The following is a 14,658-nucleotide window of genomic DNA, read 5'->3' as shown; positions in this document are numbered from 1 at the left end:
TTTTAGAGCCTTCTAAGAACAGAGACCTGACTGTCAACATTTTTGTAGCCTACCAATCCAGCACCTTGAGCCAAGTTTACACTAAATCAAGATACTTTGTGGAGCTTGATGCTTTGTGTGAATTGAGCTATCTGTGCATTATTCAACAACTTATGTTGAATGTACAAATTATGTTGACTATGGTATATGACACCACTCCCAGAAACAGAAAGATCAAGAAATCTTTCTAGATCAGTGTAAAATTTCAGTCAGTGAATAGTTTGCTTTTTTAAATCCTGAAAAATTCATGTTTTATATGAAAGATTTTTGGTAAATTGATACTTACGTACTGTAATATTGTTTTTTACAGTGCCAAATTTATTTGATTTATTTCTTGTTTCATTCAGAAGTTTAGGGCAATTTTCATGGTACAGTGGTATCTCGACATACGAGTTTAATTCGTTCCAGACCCGAGCTCGTAAGTCGATCAACTCACATCTCGAACGAATGCCTTTAGACTTTGTTTTTCGCGCCGAGATAACCGGAAGCAAGGAGATTCTTGCACCACCTAGTGGAAGCTCGGCTCGTATCCCGAATTTGAGCTCGGGTGTCGAACAGAAATTTTGCTCACGTCGCGGCTCGTAACTTGGAATACTCGCATGTGGAGCAGCTCGTATCTAGAGGTACTACTGTACTCCTTCAATTTGTCCCATCCTCTGCAACAACCCTGGAAGTTATGTCGAGCTAAGAGACAGTGATTGATCAAATTCATCCAGTTAGCTGTTTTTCTTGTGTATTTTGTCAATGCTAAAATGTTTACATATGAATTTTGTTTGTTTGTATATTTTTCAGCTCCAGACCCTACTGCTGCTGTGCCTTATATGGCGGCAAAGTGCATAGACTTGCAGAAAGACCATCATAAGACCAAATGGTTTATACCGTGGGGACCTGACCAATGTAATAAACTCAGAGACTTGGATGAAGCGGTGAACAGACAAATAGAAGCAAATAACATTGTGTTCTCCATTCACATACCACTTCCCAAGAATGAGATGAGTCCCTGGTTCCAGTTCATTCTCTGCATTTTGCATATGGACATTGCTTTCAAGAGTAACAACCAAATTAGTAAGTAGAAAAAAAGGTGTTTCTAAGTTAACGAAAGTTAATGGAATAACTAAAATAGATGGAATTGGAAATTAGTGTGCAAAATTTCAATGAAGAGTGACTGTATTTCTGTCAAGCACAGGAAATGAGGATCCAAAGTGGTTCAAATGAATACAACTTTATTGCATGTTAATTCTGTGTGTGTCAGTCAGGATGAATTGGCAGCCATTGTGCACTCTTGATAAGATTAGGTGGAATTCAAAGTGGACCGGACTTAGATTTCTTGAGGGCATGAAGAGCCTGGAGAGTGATGACATGCTTGACCCCTTCCTTGGGCTTAGCCTGGTCATCTATAATTTCATTATAATGGTCATATATAATCTGCCTTTTCAATCTCTTAGAAATGGGGAGGATACAGGAATTTTATTTATTTGTTCATTGATTGATTCATTGATTGATTTATTGATTGATTGATCGATTGATTTCTATGCCGCCCTTCTCCTGAGACTCAGGGTAGCTTACAACATCCATTCCTATTGTCCAACCTTCAGTATATAAGCAGTTAAAAATAACATGGGTATCTTATATTATTAAAATATTTCTCCCAGGTTAGATTAATATATGTAAAGTAAATTTGAAATTCATTTTTTTCAGTAAGTCATAGTTTAAATCTATTGAATTTATTTCATACATTAAGACTACTTCTCACTGTATAGATAAAATGGGGGTCCCCAGTTTTTATTCCAGGAAATATTTAATATTTCCATGTAGAATTAATTTCTTGACAATGAGTATTTATAACAGCTAATTATGGCTTCTCATATCATTTAGTAATCATTTCTAATAAATGCAAGTATTTATGGCCTCAACATACGAGCACAATTGAGCCCCAACTATATTTCTGTTGCTAAGCAAGGCATTTGTTAATGAGTTCTGTCTCATTTTATTCCACAGTTGTTAAGTGAATTAATGTTGCCAAGTTAGCAACATGATTGTTAAGTAGTGATGGGCGAACTGAACCCGCACAATTCGGGTCCGTACCGAATTTTGCAGTGTTCGGTATGCTGAACATGAACACGGAATTTTTTGAAACTTCGGGCAAGGTTTGGGGTTGCGTTTGGTGTTCGGAGCTTTGACATCACTGGCAGGTTGCTAAGGACACCAAGGTGATCACTTCCTGGATTCCATGGAATCCAGGAAGTGATCACCTTGGCATCCTTAGCAACCTGCCGGTATATGTGACGTCAAAGCTCCTCCCCCGGAATCTCTTGGTGGGATTCTCCGTTCGGGTTAGGATTCGGTTCGGGTTCGGCCGAATTTTGCGTAAAGTTCATCCGAACTTGCCGAACCCGAACACCGTTGGGTTCGCCCATCACTATTGTTAAGTAAATCTGACTTCTCTGTAACTTTATTTTACAGAAGGCCAGAAAACATGACCCCAAAATACTACAGCAGTCATAAATATGCATCAGTTGACCAGCATCTGAATTTAGATCATGTGATCATAGGGATGCTACAACGATCATAAGTGTGAACAATGGTGATAAATTACTTTATTCGGTGCTGTTGTAACTTTGAACAGTCACTAAATGAATTGTTGTAAGTCAAGGACTATCTACAAGGTATCTCTGCAACAGAAATGCCACTGATTCAAATCAATATGTGACAGTAATTGTAAAATATTGCCAGTTTTTTTAAAAAAATGTATTTTCTCTATAATAAAAACTGTCAAGTCCTTTATGCTCTCTGAGCTTGGTTATTTGTTGGCAGACATTACCTGACTTGGTAGCATCATCAGCACCATGGGCTTCACAGTTCAGTCCTGTTACATTCTCTTCGATTCGAGTAATAAAACCTCATCATTCAATAAAATCACAATATGATTTCAAATGTCCCAAATAGCAGACTTTTTATGAATTTTAACTGGCTTATCCCATAATTTCAGTTTTAACAAAAGGATAGTAAATGGATAAAAGTTAGGTTTTTCACAAACACTACTCTATAACCTTTGAATTTATGTAATGGTGTTAGAAGCTAATATTCTGTCCAATTAACTAAATATATAAATATTCCAGGTAGAGTTTATAATAAATGAAGCCTTTCAAGATTTAGTAGTAGTTAAACAATATGTGTAGTGATTTAACTTAAAACTTACATCCATACATCCCATCTTTGTCTTAACAATTGCATATTTTTTCCAGGAATATATAAAACATTAAAGAACTACCCATGATAATGTAGGTTAAAATTCAACAGCTACTTTAATTTCAAATTAATTCAGTTTAGCAAGCACTGAGATTCTTGTGGGGTTTCCTTTTAAAACTTGCAAGGAATATGTGAGAGCCAGAGAGATTAATTAGGATAATAATTATTCAAAAATTGATAGTTTACAACTAATGCTGACCAAAATAATCATTCGTTACACATTCATCTGATATCAGAAGTTTTTGTTCTTGCAGTCAATAGCCATGAAAATGAAAATCATTTGAGATCATTCTTGGCTTGCTTTTCCTCTCTAGTTTGAGTGGATATATTTGTACCTTGCTTTTGCCATTTCTAGATGGCAAATGAAAGTATCAGTTGGCCTGATTCCAAGCCAGAATTTATTCTTAACCACCTTTTTATTTTGTAGGCTTTAATTACCATCCAATATGTTGCTTTTCCTAAGCCTTATTATCCCTTACTAATTTGCATTAACATTAAGTAATAGTTGGCAGTCGGTTTGATTGTTTGAAAAAGGCCTTAGCTTTTTATCTTAACTATAGAAATTTAATATTGTCTGTACTCAGTACTGGCTAGGAAATGCTTGGTTATTATGTAATTTCCATTCTTGAAGATGGAAGAATGTAGCCTTTGACAGGCATTGTACTATACTGTAGACTTTGACAGCCTTCACAAGCATATCTATAGAGCTGTAGTAGAAAGGGATTTGGACTTGATGTAAACCCTGGCTCCTCTATTCTCAACTAGCCCAATTGAAAAAAGTCTATGCTGCTGACTGCATGCAAAACTCTCATAGAGGGTATTTTTTTAGGACAAGCTTCCCCATCATACGAGCTCTCTAAGGACAAATGTCATTTGGAAGATTTAGGAAATTTATATGCTGCTTCAGTCTTGAGTCAACTGGCAACCAATGTAAATAATACAAAATACAATAAATCTAAGAAATAGTATCAATCTTTTTTGGTTATGACCTCCATCTGCTTTTTCAACAAGAGTTATGAATGAAGGAGGATATTCAAACTCTTGGTCTATTTTAGGGGAAAGAACACAACACAATTAAAATCCAAATATCATATTTGTTGTGGTTAGCTCTGGCCCAGCTCCTGCCCCAAGGAATGTGGAGGTGGATGTGGGGGAGACATCCACATGCCGCAGGCCTGTTTTGCTCCCACTAGAATCTGCTGTCGAAGTCTCCTCTGACCAAGGAAGCGTGAGTGACAGGAAAGAGGGGAGTTTGGCAGACAGCCCAGGAGGAGATCAGTCATCTTTATCATCCCTGGATTCTGAACAAGAATTAATGACACATCCACGCATGCATAGAGTGATGCATAGGAGACAACAACTGAAGGATTATTACAAGAGAAAATAAGGCCACCTGTGGTTGGGTGGGGCTGCTGTAATTAGTGCTACAGATAAAAGTGCAGCCTGGTGTTTTAGCCTCATGGCAGTTTATCTGATTCATTGTTTCATCAAGATTGTGGTTTTTGCTCTTCAGGATTGTGTGTGTGGACTCTCTGGACTTTAGAATTGGTCTCAATTTCCCAGTTATTGGGTGAGCAACTGGATTGCATTTAATCTGTGCATTGTGTGTACCAGAAAATCCCTTTGACATTTAAAAAGGGAGCTGTTTCTGTTTTTCTGTTTATAAAAACGTTTGGGTTTTCCTTTTATCGTGTGGTGTGTGTCTTCCTGGACTAATTACCCTGTAATTACGGGCGGTTGAAACACGCCGGCAGAACAATATTTATGTAAATACCCTAGTTTTCATAACATGTATATAAATAAGCTGCCTGATTTTGATGATTTGAATATAACTAAAATTAAATGAGCTTTCCCCCTTCCCCCAAACCATCTATTGGAATACTTTGAGGACATAAATAGTAAATATAATGTTTTTCTCTGATAGGATTGAAATTTTTGATTAGCAATTTGAGTTCACTTTAAAAACACACACAACATAATTCAGTAATCTTCTAATTTTAGTAATATTCAAGAGGAGCCAAGAGGATGCATACAGATTCTGTTATCCATAAGGCAGTTCAACATTCTTTGCATTCCTATATCTGCTTTTTTTTCCCTAATCCTTTACTAACTTGGCTTTCAATACATCTTCCCTCCCTCTCTCCCTCTTTCTATTCTTAGGCAATGCAATCAGAAACCTAGCCCTAAAATATCTGCCATAATTTTTTGTTTTCCAATTGTTTCCTGGTGGGCAGAGTTATTTTGGCATTTGACATTAAGATTTGGAGAGGGTGTGTATAGCAACATATAACATTCCTGGGGGACACCAATGCAATAAAAATGGGTTCAATGACTCACTTACGTGACTCAGTCCACTTGCTTCCTTTGGCCAGTACTTCTGGGCTGATTTGAGTCACAAAATGAACATGATGGGAAACTAAAGTCACCAGTCTTCCTAAATTTAATTCCTGGGTTTTGTTTGTTTTGCATAGTGCAGAAATTTAACAATGATGTGAGTAATAATGTTAAGTTCTTATAAAATCATCATTTAATGAGCAGGGGTTTTTTGATGGTGACCTAAAATCCGATTCTTGGTAGGATTTCTTCCAAAATATTGGTGTGAGTGTGTGTGTTCCAGATAATGCAAATTCTAAAATACATTTTACAAGCTGTTTATGACCTTGAAGAGTGCTGTGCTTTTCTTTCCTCTGGATATTATTTATTATGCAGGCTTATGGAAATTAAGTCTTTCTTCTGGCTAAATATTGTATTTCACTTAGCTACTGCTATGAATAAAATTAGTATAATATTTAAATGCATGAATCAATTATCTTTGTGAAAGCATTAGATTGACACAAAGAAAAAGATTGTTCAGCAGAATATCCCCCCCCCCTCCTTTTTAAGTATTAAGCAGAAGAAGGAACAACTTCTTGAAATGAAGCCAGGTCATTGTGAGAGCTTGTTCTGGCAAGGTCAGAAGCAAATTGCTTAAGACCCAGGTAGCCTGTTACAGTATTAATAGACACAGTAATAAAAGACAAATAGAAATTGCTCCTGCTGCCCCATAGTGGGAAGCTACACATCATGAACAGGAGAAAGAAGCCCTAGAATTGAACTTTGATTTTACTATAAATATTGTATTTTACATTTGGCAATTGCTGGAGTCCTTCCTTCCTTCCTTCCTTCCTTCCTTCCTTCCTTCCTTCCTTCCTTCCTTCCTTCCTTCCTTCCTCCCCTATACCATGGTTTTTCCCACCCGATGACATCACATGTCATCGCCAAACTTTTGTCTGCCTTTAATAAATATTATTTTAGTAAACTTTAATAAATAAACATGGTGAGTAATAATCTGAATGGTTGCTAAGGGAATGGAAAATTGCAATTTAGGGGTTTAAAGTGTTAAGGGATGGCTTGTGATACTGTTCATAGCCAAAAATAGTGTATTTACTTCCGCATCTCTACTTCGCGGAAATTCGACTTTCGCGGTCGGTCTCGGAACGCGTCCCCCGCGAAAAGCGAGGGAACACTGTAGTGGTAACTGTTGAACATTTGGGAACCTCTTTTATTTTCTTATTTTGAGGTCGCCAGACTGATTTCAGTTTTCGTTCTGATGCAGCACCAAGTCACATTTTGCACAGATCCCACGAAACAAATACACTGTGTGAAGAATATTGACTTTCTTCCAGCAATAACACAGCTGCTGAAAGAGCTTAGTCACCCAGGCAGTGGATAGAATTCTGAAAGGAAATACTTGTATGCAGGAACCTGACATTTGACTAGATGGGACCATGAAACAGAACTAAAGTGGAGAGAAGTTCTAGAAAAACTAAAGGGAGAATCCCAATTTTCTACAAAAGTAATACCGTATCTCCTATTTGGGTATGGCTAAAAGAGGATAATTCCAAAACAAGATTGTAAAATGTTTGGAAAGTTATCTTTTCAAGGAGTAAATATTTTAGTGTTCTTTTATTCATTATTTATGTAATTGGGGCTACCTTTGAAAAGTGTTCGGAAACTTCAGATCGTGCAGAATGCAGCTGCGAGAGCAATCATGGGCTTCCCTAGGTATGCCCATATTACTCCAACACTCCGCAGTCTGCATTGGTTGCCGATCAGTTTTCGGTCACAATTCAAAGTGTTGGTTATGACCTATAAAGCCCTTCATGGCACCGGACCAGAATATCTTCGGGACCGCCTTCTGCCGCACGAATCCCAGCGACCGGTTAGGTCCCACAGAGTTGGCCTTCTTCAGGTCCCGTCGACTAAACAATGTCGTCTGGCAGGACTCAGAGGAAGAGCCTTCTCTGTGGTGGCTCCGACCCTCTGGAACCAGCTCCCCCCTGAGATTAGGATTGCCCCCACCCTCCTTGCCTTTCGTAAACTCCTTAAAACCCACCTCTGCCGTCAGGCATGGGGATTGAAACATCTCCCCCTTGCCCATGTTGTTTTGGTGTTTGATTGATTGTGTGCTTGTTTTTTATATATATTGGGGTTGCTTTTATGAATTTTTTAACCTAAAACTGTAATTAGATTGGTAATTATTAGATTTGTCACTATGTACTGTTTTTGCCATTGTTGTGAGCCGCCCCAAGTCTGCGGAGAGGGGCGGCATATAAATCCAATAAATCTAATCTAATCTAATCTAATTGTATTTTCAATAGTTCCAATAATTTAGACTAAATTCAGGGGGCAGTTTGCTATTTTACTTCAACAACATGGGGTTTGCTTTGTGAGAATTGACTATTGTGATTGTACATGTCTGGAATTGCGGAGTCATTTTCTGTTACTTATTTAACGTAGCATCCCAGATTTCTACTATATTCTCTCAAACATTGTTGATGCTAAGAACTAAAACAACAAAATCACACAACAGGGACTTGTGCATCTATTTCTATTTAAAGAAAGAAATGAAGGGGTGGGAACTGGAAAATTATAATCAAATTATGAAAGACATGTAGCCTTCTCTACCAAAGCAGAGTATCCATGGCAAGTATTAGTCACCTATCTATTATGCTTGGAGCAGACCTCAGTTGTAAGACTAATCTGTTCTGGCATCCAGTTTAAAAGAAGATATTGATAGATGCATATAAATATATAAATATAAAATATAAATATAAATATTGGCTGCCAATCAGTTTCCGGTCACAATTCAAAGTGTTGATCATGACTTTTAAAGCCCTACATGGCATTGGACCAGAGTACCTCTGGAACCGCCTGCTACCGCACGAATCCCAGCGACCAATAAGGTCCCACAGAGTTACATAGAAACATACAAGTCTGACGGCAGAAAAAGACCTCATGGTCCATCTAGTCTGCCCTTATACTATTTTCTGTATTTTATCTTAGGATGGATATATGTTTAACCCAGGCATGTTTAAATTCAGTTACTGTGGATTTATCTACCTCGTCTGCTGGAAGTTTGTTCCAAGGATCTACTACTCTTTCAGTAAAATAATATTTTCTCATGTTGCTTTTGATCTTTCCCCCAACTAGTTGGCCTTCTCTGGGTCCCATTGACTAAACAATGTCGTTTGGCGGGCCCCAGGGGAAGAGCCTTCTCTGTGGCAGCCCCGGCCCTCTGGAACCAACTCCCCCTGGAGATTAGAACTGCCCCCACCCTCCCTGTTTTTCGTAAACTACTCAAGACACACTTATACCACCAGGCATGGGGGAGTTGAGACACCTGTCCTCCAGGCTTGTTTTTATTCTTTGTTTTATGTTTGGTATGAATGTGCTATTTGTTTGTTTTTTTAAAATAATGTTAGGGTTTTATATGTTTTTTAATATTTGTTCCACTGCTATATTGTTTTTATTACTGTTGAGTCTTCAGAGATGGGTGGCATACAAATCTAATAAATAAATGAATAAATAAATACATACGTACGTACGTACATACATACATACATACATACATACATACATACCGTGTTTCCCCGAAAGTAAGACAGGGTCTTACTTTCTTTTTATCCCCAAAAGCCCCACTATGTCTTACTTTTGGGGTATGTCTTATATTGGAAAAAAATTGTCGAATTTTTTGTTTTAACCATAAAATTAACATTTATTAACAACCTGAACAGACGGAGGCAGCAGACGCGGTGACGTATGGAGGGGGGGCGGCACGGAAGTGGGCAGGAGGTGGCGCTCATTAAGATCAGAGGGAGGTGGCAGACGCGGCGACGTATGGAGAGGGGGACGGTGCGGACGTGGGCAGGAGGCGGCGCGCAGCTAGATGAGAGGGAGGCGGCAATACCCCCGTGTTTCCCTGAAAGTAAGACATATTATATTATATATTATATTAGCCGACCCCCCTGAAACCCCCGATACGTCTTACAATCGGGGGTGTCTTACTATCGGGGAAACAGGGTACATACATACATACACTGTACATACATATATGTTTCCCTCCAATGTTGAGAGCAACCATCCCAGTCTGGAGAAAAGATCAAGCAGGAAATTCATCTGGATTCATTCTATAAACACAAGAGGGGAAGCTCTGACTCCCCCTGAATACCTTTTGATCCTTAACTGGTCTTTCCAAGGCAAAAGCCACTAAACTCAGGAGATTCCTGTACAATAGGCGTAGAACAATAAAATAGTTAGTTTGAACTCTTATCACATATGGGTGTGTTTGTTTGCACCTGACATTAATGTAGGTTTTCAGGCAGTGATACAGAAGTGATTTGTATCACTTTCTACTGGGGTATCTTTTAATTTCTATGGATAATCTATCACCATGATAGCAATATTCCAGTATTTGAGAGGTTGCCACAAAGAGGAGGGAGGTCGAATTATTTACCAAAACACCTGAAGCAAAGACAAGTCACAATGGATGTAAACTAATCAACGAGAGAAGAAGCCTAGAAACTTCATAAAAGTGAGGGCAGTTAACCAGTGGAACAGCTTGCCTCCAGAAGTTGTGGCTGCTTCATCACTGGAGGTTTTTAAGAAGAGACTGGACAGCCACCTATCTGAAATGTTCTAGAGCAGTGTTGGCGAACCTTTTTTCCCTCAGGTTCCAAAAGAGCATGCACACGCTCTGTTGCGCCTGCATGAGTGCCCACACCCATAAGTCAATGCCGGGGGGGGGGGGAATACAGCTTCTCCTGCCACCCAGAAGCCCTCTGGAGGCCAGAAATGGCCTGTTTCCCAACTCCTAGTGGGCCAAGTAGTCTTGTGTTTCACCCTCCCCAAGCTCCAAAGGCTTCCCTGAAGCCAGAGGAGGGTAAAAAACACCTCCCCACATCCCCCCAGAGGCTCTCGGGAAGCCAAAAACGCCTTCTGCGTGAGCCAAGAATCAGCTGACTGGCACACACATGCACGTTGGAGCTGAGCTAGGGCAATGGCTCGCGTGCCAGCAGATACGGCTCCGCGTGCCACCTGTGGCACCCGCGCCATCACTGTTCTAGAGAGACTATTACTTGTTTTGTAACATCAGAAGATAAGATGCCAGGATGTTTACCAGCAAAATTATTGAGAAACAAATATAAGAAGAGATTCCTGACAACACAGATGTTTTCACATCTAACAGAAGAAATAGCTTCTTAATTTAGGTTTAAGTTGTGTCTGGATGTCCACTTCCCAGAAGGAGAGTTAGATTCTTCTGGGCAAGAATTTGATCAAATGATGTTTCAGATACCATCCGGATCTCTTTATGGGTAGATCCAAATCTCTTTGTGGGTAAGTTGTCCTTGCATTTAGAAGTCACATTTATGTAGAAATATTGAATATTACGTGCCACTAAAAGTGTGCACAGTAAAACAAAATGGAGGAACTTTAATGTAGGAACTTGCATTTAAATCTGAAATATTTTGCTTGCTGAAGTTTGTGCTTACTGCAAAACAGAGAAGTAACTGGAAAAGGGTGGTGCACCCATAGAAAGAAAGAAACACCTTCAAGTGCTTTAAAAATAGCTGGTCTGAACCACAAAGCCTTTCCACACCCATTCCCAGCATTCTAGATGAGCGTGCCTCCATGTAATCCCAATAAAATTATAACTGTGAAGTGGTAACAGATGTGTAAAAAAGAAGAGCTTCGGAGAAGTTCTTACACAAATGCAAACTGGAAATAAACATTGTGAATGATACAACACCGCTATTTTATGCTGGGTTTAGTGTATAAAAGTACCTAAGTGGAGCTGAGATTCTCAGTATGTAGAGAGAAATACAGAGATAGCCTAGGAGAAGAAATTCAACCACCATAAAGCTTAGCCTTGGAAGCCAGGAGGGAGTGAAAATGAAATTTGCTCTTATATTAGACTCTCTTTAATATAAGAGCGGTTGGCAAAAAAATCAATCAGGCTTTCAAAACTCTATTGCTATATCTTTCAATGATAGACTTCCAGTAGTTTTTGTGGTGTCCAATTCCTAATCAAGCCTACCTTGAAGGTTGTGTTGTGTGTGTGGTGTGTGTGTGAGAGAGATAGTTAAACACAATATGATAGCGTGGATGACCAATTTTGGCTATGCTATTCAATTGGAAGACTGGGAAAAATTATGGAAAATAAATTATAAGATAACACTATCTATACCTTACAAAGAAAATCTATACAAAATGTTTTTCCTTTGGCACTACACCCCAGCAAGATTAGCTAAAATTCATACTAATACAAGTAACAAATGCTGGAAATGCAAAAAAGAGGTAGGAACCTATTATCACATTTGGTGGCTATGCGCAGAAGCAAGGAAATTTTGGAACCAAATTCAGATCTGGATGGAAGAAATATTAGGTTATAAATTAGAGTGGAAACCTGAAATGTATTTACTAGGAATAATTAGAGGACAACACAGTAAATAAAATTCTTATCTAATAATCCATGTATTAACTGCAGCAAGATTGGCATTTGCGCAAATTTGGAAGCAAGAAAAAATGCCAAATGAAGAGATGGTAATTAAAAAAATATTAGACTGCGCTAAATTAAGCAAATTAACTTACAAAATGCAAAATCAACAAAATAAAAACTACTACAGAGTATGGGAAAAATTGTACAACTGGATCGAGAGAAAAAAGAGAAACTAGCAGTAAAAGACTATTATGTACAGTAAATGGAATTGTAAAAAAATCAATTTGTGTTTTATGTATATAGGGAAATGTAAATGTTTAATGTTAAATGTCTGTGTGTTGGTTTGTCAAAAAACTCAATTAAATTTTTTTTTTTTTTGGGGGGGGGGGAGCTTACCTTGAAGGGCTTGAATCAATTTTCTCTATTCTTTATTAAGGCAGGAATTAAACCTTGCCTTTGATCATGGAGAGGGCATCAGATTCTTAAGCACCCCATCATCTACAGCAGGGGTCTCTCAACCTTGGCAACTTTAAGACTTGTGGACTTCAACTCCCAGAATTCCTTGGAGTTGAAGTCTTAAAGTTGCCAAGGTTGGAGACCCCGGTCTATAGAACAGTTTGCTCAAGCACTGTTGCTGTCAGCTTGGACGTCTTCCATGGCAATAAAAAAAAGTGGAACATTTGCTGCATTGACAATAATTACCCAACAGATTGCCAAGTTTTAAGACCTCTGCTCTGACATTCTGGAGAAAGTTAAAAGTAGGAGTCTTCCCTTGGGCCTTTGAAGTATGGGATCATCTAATAGTAATAATGGATACTTTTATTTATTGCGATTTTTCTGTTATAAATTTTCTGACAAACTTATTTTGGCAAGCTGCTGAGAGCCTGATTAGACTGCACAGGATATTCATTTGATAAATAATTTTACATAGATCTTTGTGCATGACCCGTCATGCGATTCACTTCTGCACATGCTCAGAAGGTGGTTTCAGCCTGAAACACAGCTGACGAACTGCTCAGCTGTGCTTATTAATCCAGGGCAGGCAGTGTTCTGCCTGACTGGGCTCAGGCAATGCGTAACAATCCAAGGAAAAGAAATCAAACACACACGTGCTCTTCTAATCAGTAAACTTGTATTAAACAAACAAAAAAGGGTTACTCAAAACAGTCCTTAGTGTCAGGAAACAATGATAGTGCAAGGCTTACTTCAGCCGCATACAAAAACACAGGAAAAAGCAAACAAAGACAACCTGGAATGAGCAAAGACGTTTCAGGAGTCCTTTCGAATCTTTGGAGCAAACAGCAAGTCCCAGAGGTTTCACCTCCCACGTGTCTGAAAAAGCCTGGTTGAAAACTCCAAAGGCATGGAACAGGAACTTCAGAGCAGGAACCACAAAATAACACAGATAAACAGCCACAGTTTGCCTTGTGCCTCTGTTCCCTTTTATACCTTTAGCCCTCATTAAGGGAACCACACCCAGCCTTCAGTAGAAAAACCACACCCAACCCAGGTGCTACTCTGATGACTTGTAATAATCCTTCAATTGATCCCTCCTCTGCATCGCTCTTCTGCTACGCATGTCTATGAATTGTTCTGCAGAGGAATCCAAGGATGAAAGACTGTCTGAGGGACTGCATGCCAAATCCCCTGGGCTGTCTGCTGAGTCCTGCGAACCAGTGGCCTCATCCTCCTGGCTGTCTACCACGTCTTCCTGGCTGTCAGCCAGGCTTTCGCACTCATTTTGTGCCGCATCTCTCCCAGGCCCAAACACAGCAGGCAGGAAGGAGGACTTTTTTCAAAGCAGAGGATGAGGAGAAGCCATCCAAACACAAAAAAAATAATAATCAAAGATTCTGAAAAAAAAGATGGTGGTGTGCATGGACAAGCACAGACAGAACCGGATCCATGATGCTATCTTCAAGTCACTAGTGGGCCGGGCAATGTGGTTCGAACCGAGAGGAACCCAGCCCTGCACAAGGGGCAAAGAATATCTAGAGTTAGCAGTCAATCATTGGGGCAGCCAAAAGTAATTGCTCTGAGTTTTCCATAAAAATATTATTTGATACATTTAACATGTTGCATCCTGTTGTTTTTGCAGGAGAAAATGCAAAAGTTAGTCTTGATGTGCACTTAGGATATCGTGATGATACAGTCAGTGAGTGGACAGAAATGGCACATGCAGTAGAAACCCGAAAGCTCAACTGTACATTTGGTGCTCCAAAAGTAAGTTCTTTGTGGTTCTGCTGTGTTTTAATAGACTTGTCCTAGTAAAATGCAAAACCTTTTGTATTGCTTGCTTTCAAATGCACTGAATTAATTCTGCCGAGAATACAGCATAGTTGGTGTCCTAAGATTTCCAACTTTAGTTAAAGTATCTATAGAAGTTTAAGAACTTTAAATTATAAATGTAAATATACATTTATACAGAAACATAAATAAATTGCAAGGAGGTTTGTTTCTGAAACTTTATACTTGACTATCAACTTACTAGGATTAGTAAGTCTATATAAGTATCCCTTTTATTGATAACCCAGCACTGGAAAACTAATAAAATCTTTACTCCAACAATGTTTTTCACAGTCACAACCAAGAATCATTTGCCACACACTATA

At 38.9% G+C, this 14,658-nt stretch overlaps 1 protein-coding gene across 2 annotated transcripts in view; it reads left to right on the top strand.

The window, feature by feature from the left end:
- WLS (Wnt ligand secretion mediator) overlaps positions 1–14,658 on the top strand; it is a 48,022-nt gene that overhangs the window by 15,535 nt on the left and 17,829 nt on the right. For both annotated transcript variants that reach the window (XM_070746133.1, XM_070746135.1), the window contains exons 2-3: positions 832–1,104; positions 14,145–14,269. In XM_070746133.1, the coding sequence (XP_070602234.1) occupies positions 832–1,104; positions 14,145–14,269 (398 nt within the window). The remainder of the gene's footprint in view (positions 1–831; positions 1,105–14,144; positions 14,270–14,658) is intronic.

Source organism: Erythrolamprus reginae, chromosome 3, assembly GCF_031021105.1.
Source record: "Erythrolamprus reginae isolate rEryReg1 chromosome 3, rEryReg1.hap1, whole genome shotgun sequence".
Taxonomy (NCBI): Eukaryota; Metazoa; Chordata; class Lepidosauria; order Squamata; family Dipsadidae; genus Erythrolamprus; species Erythrolamprus reginae.
The sequence above is the reverse complement of the archived record's forward strand: the minus strand, read 5'-3'. Positions and strand labels throughout refer to the sequence as shown.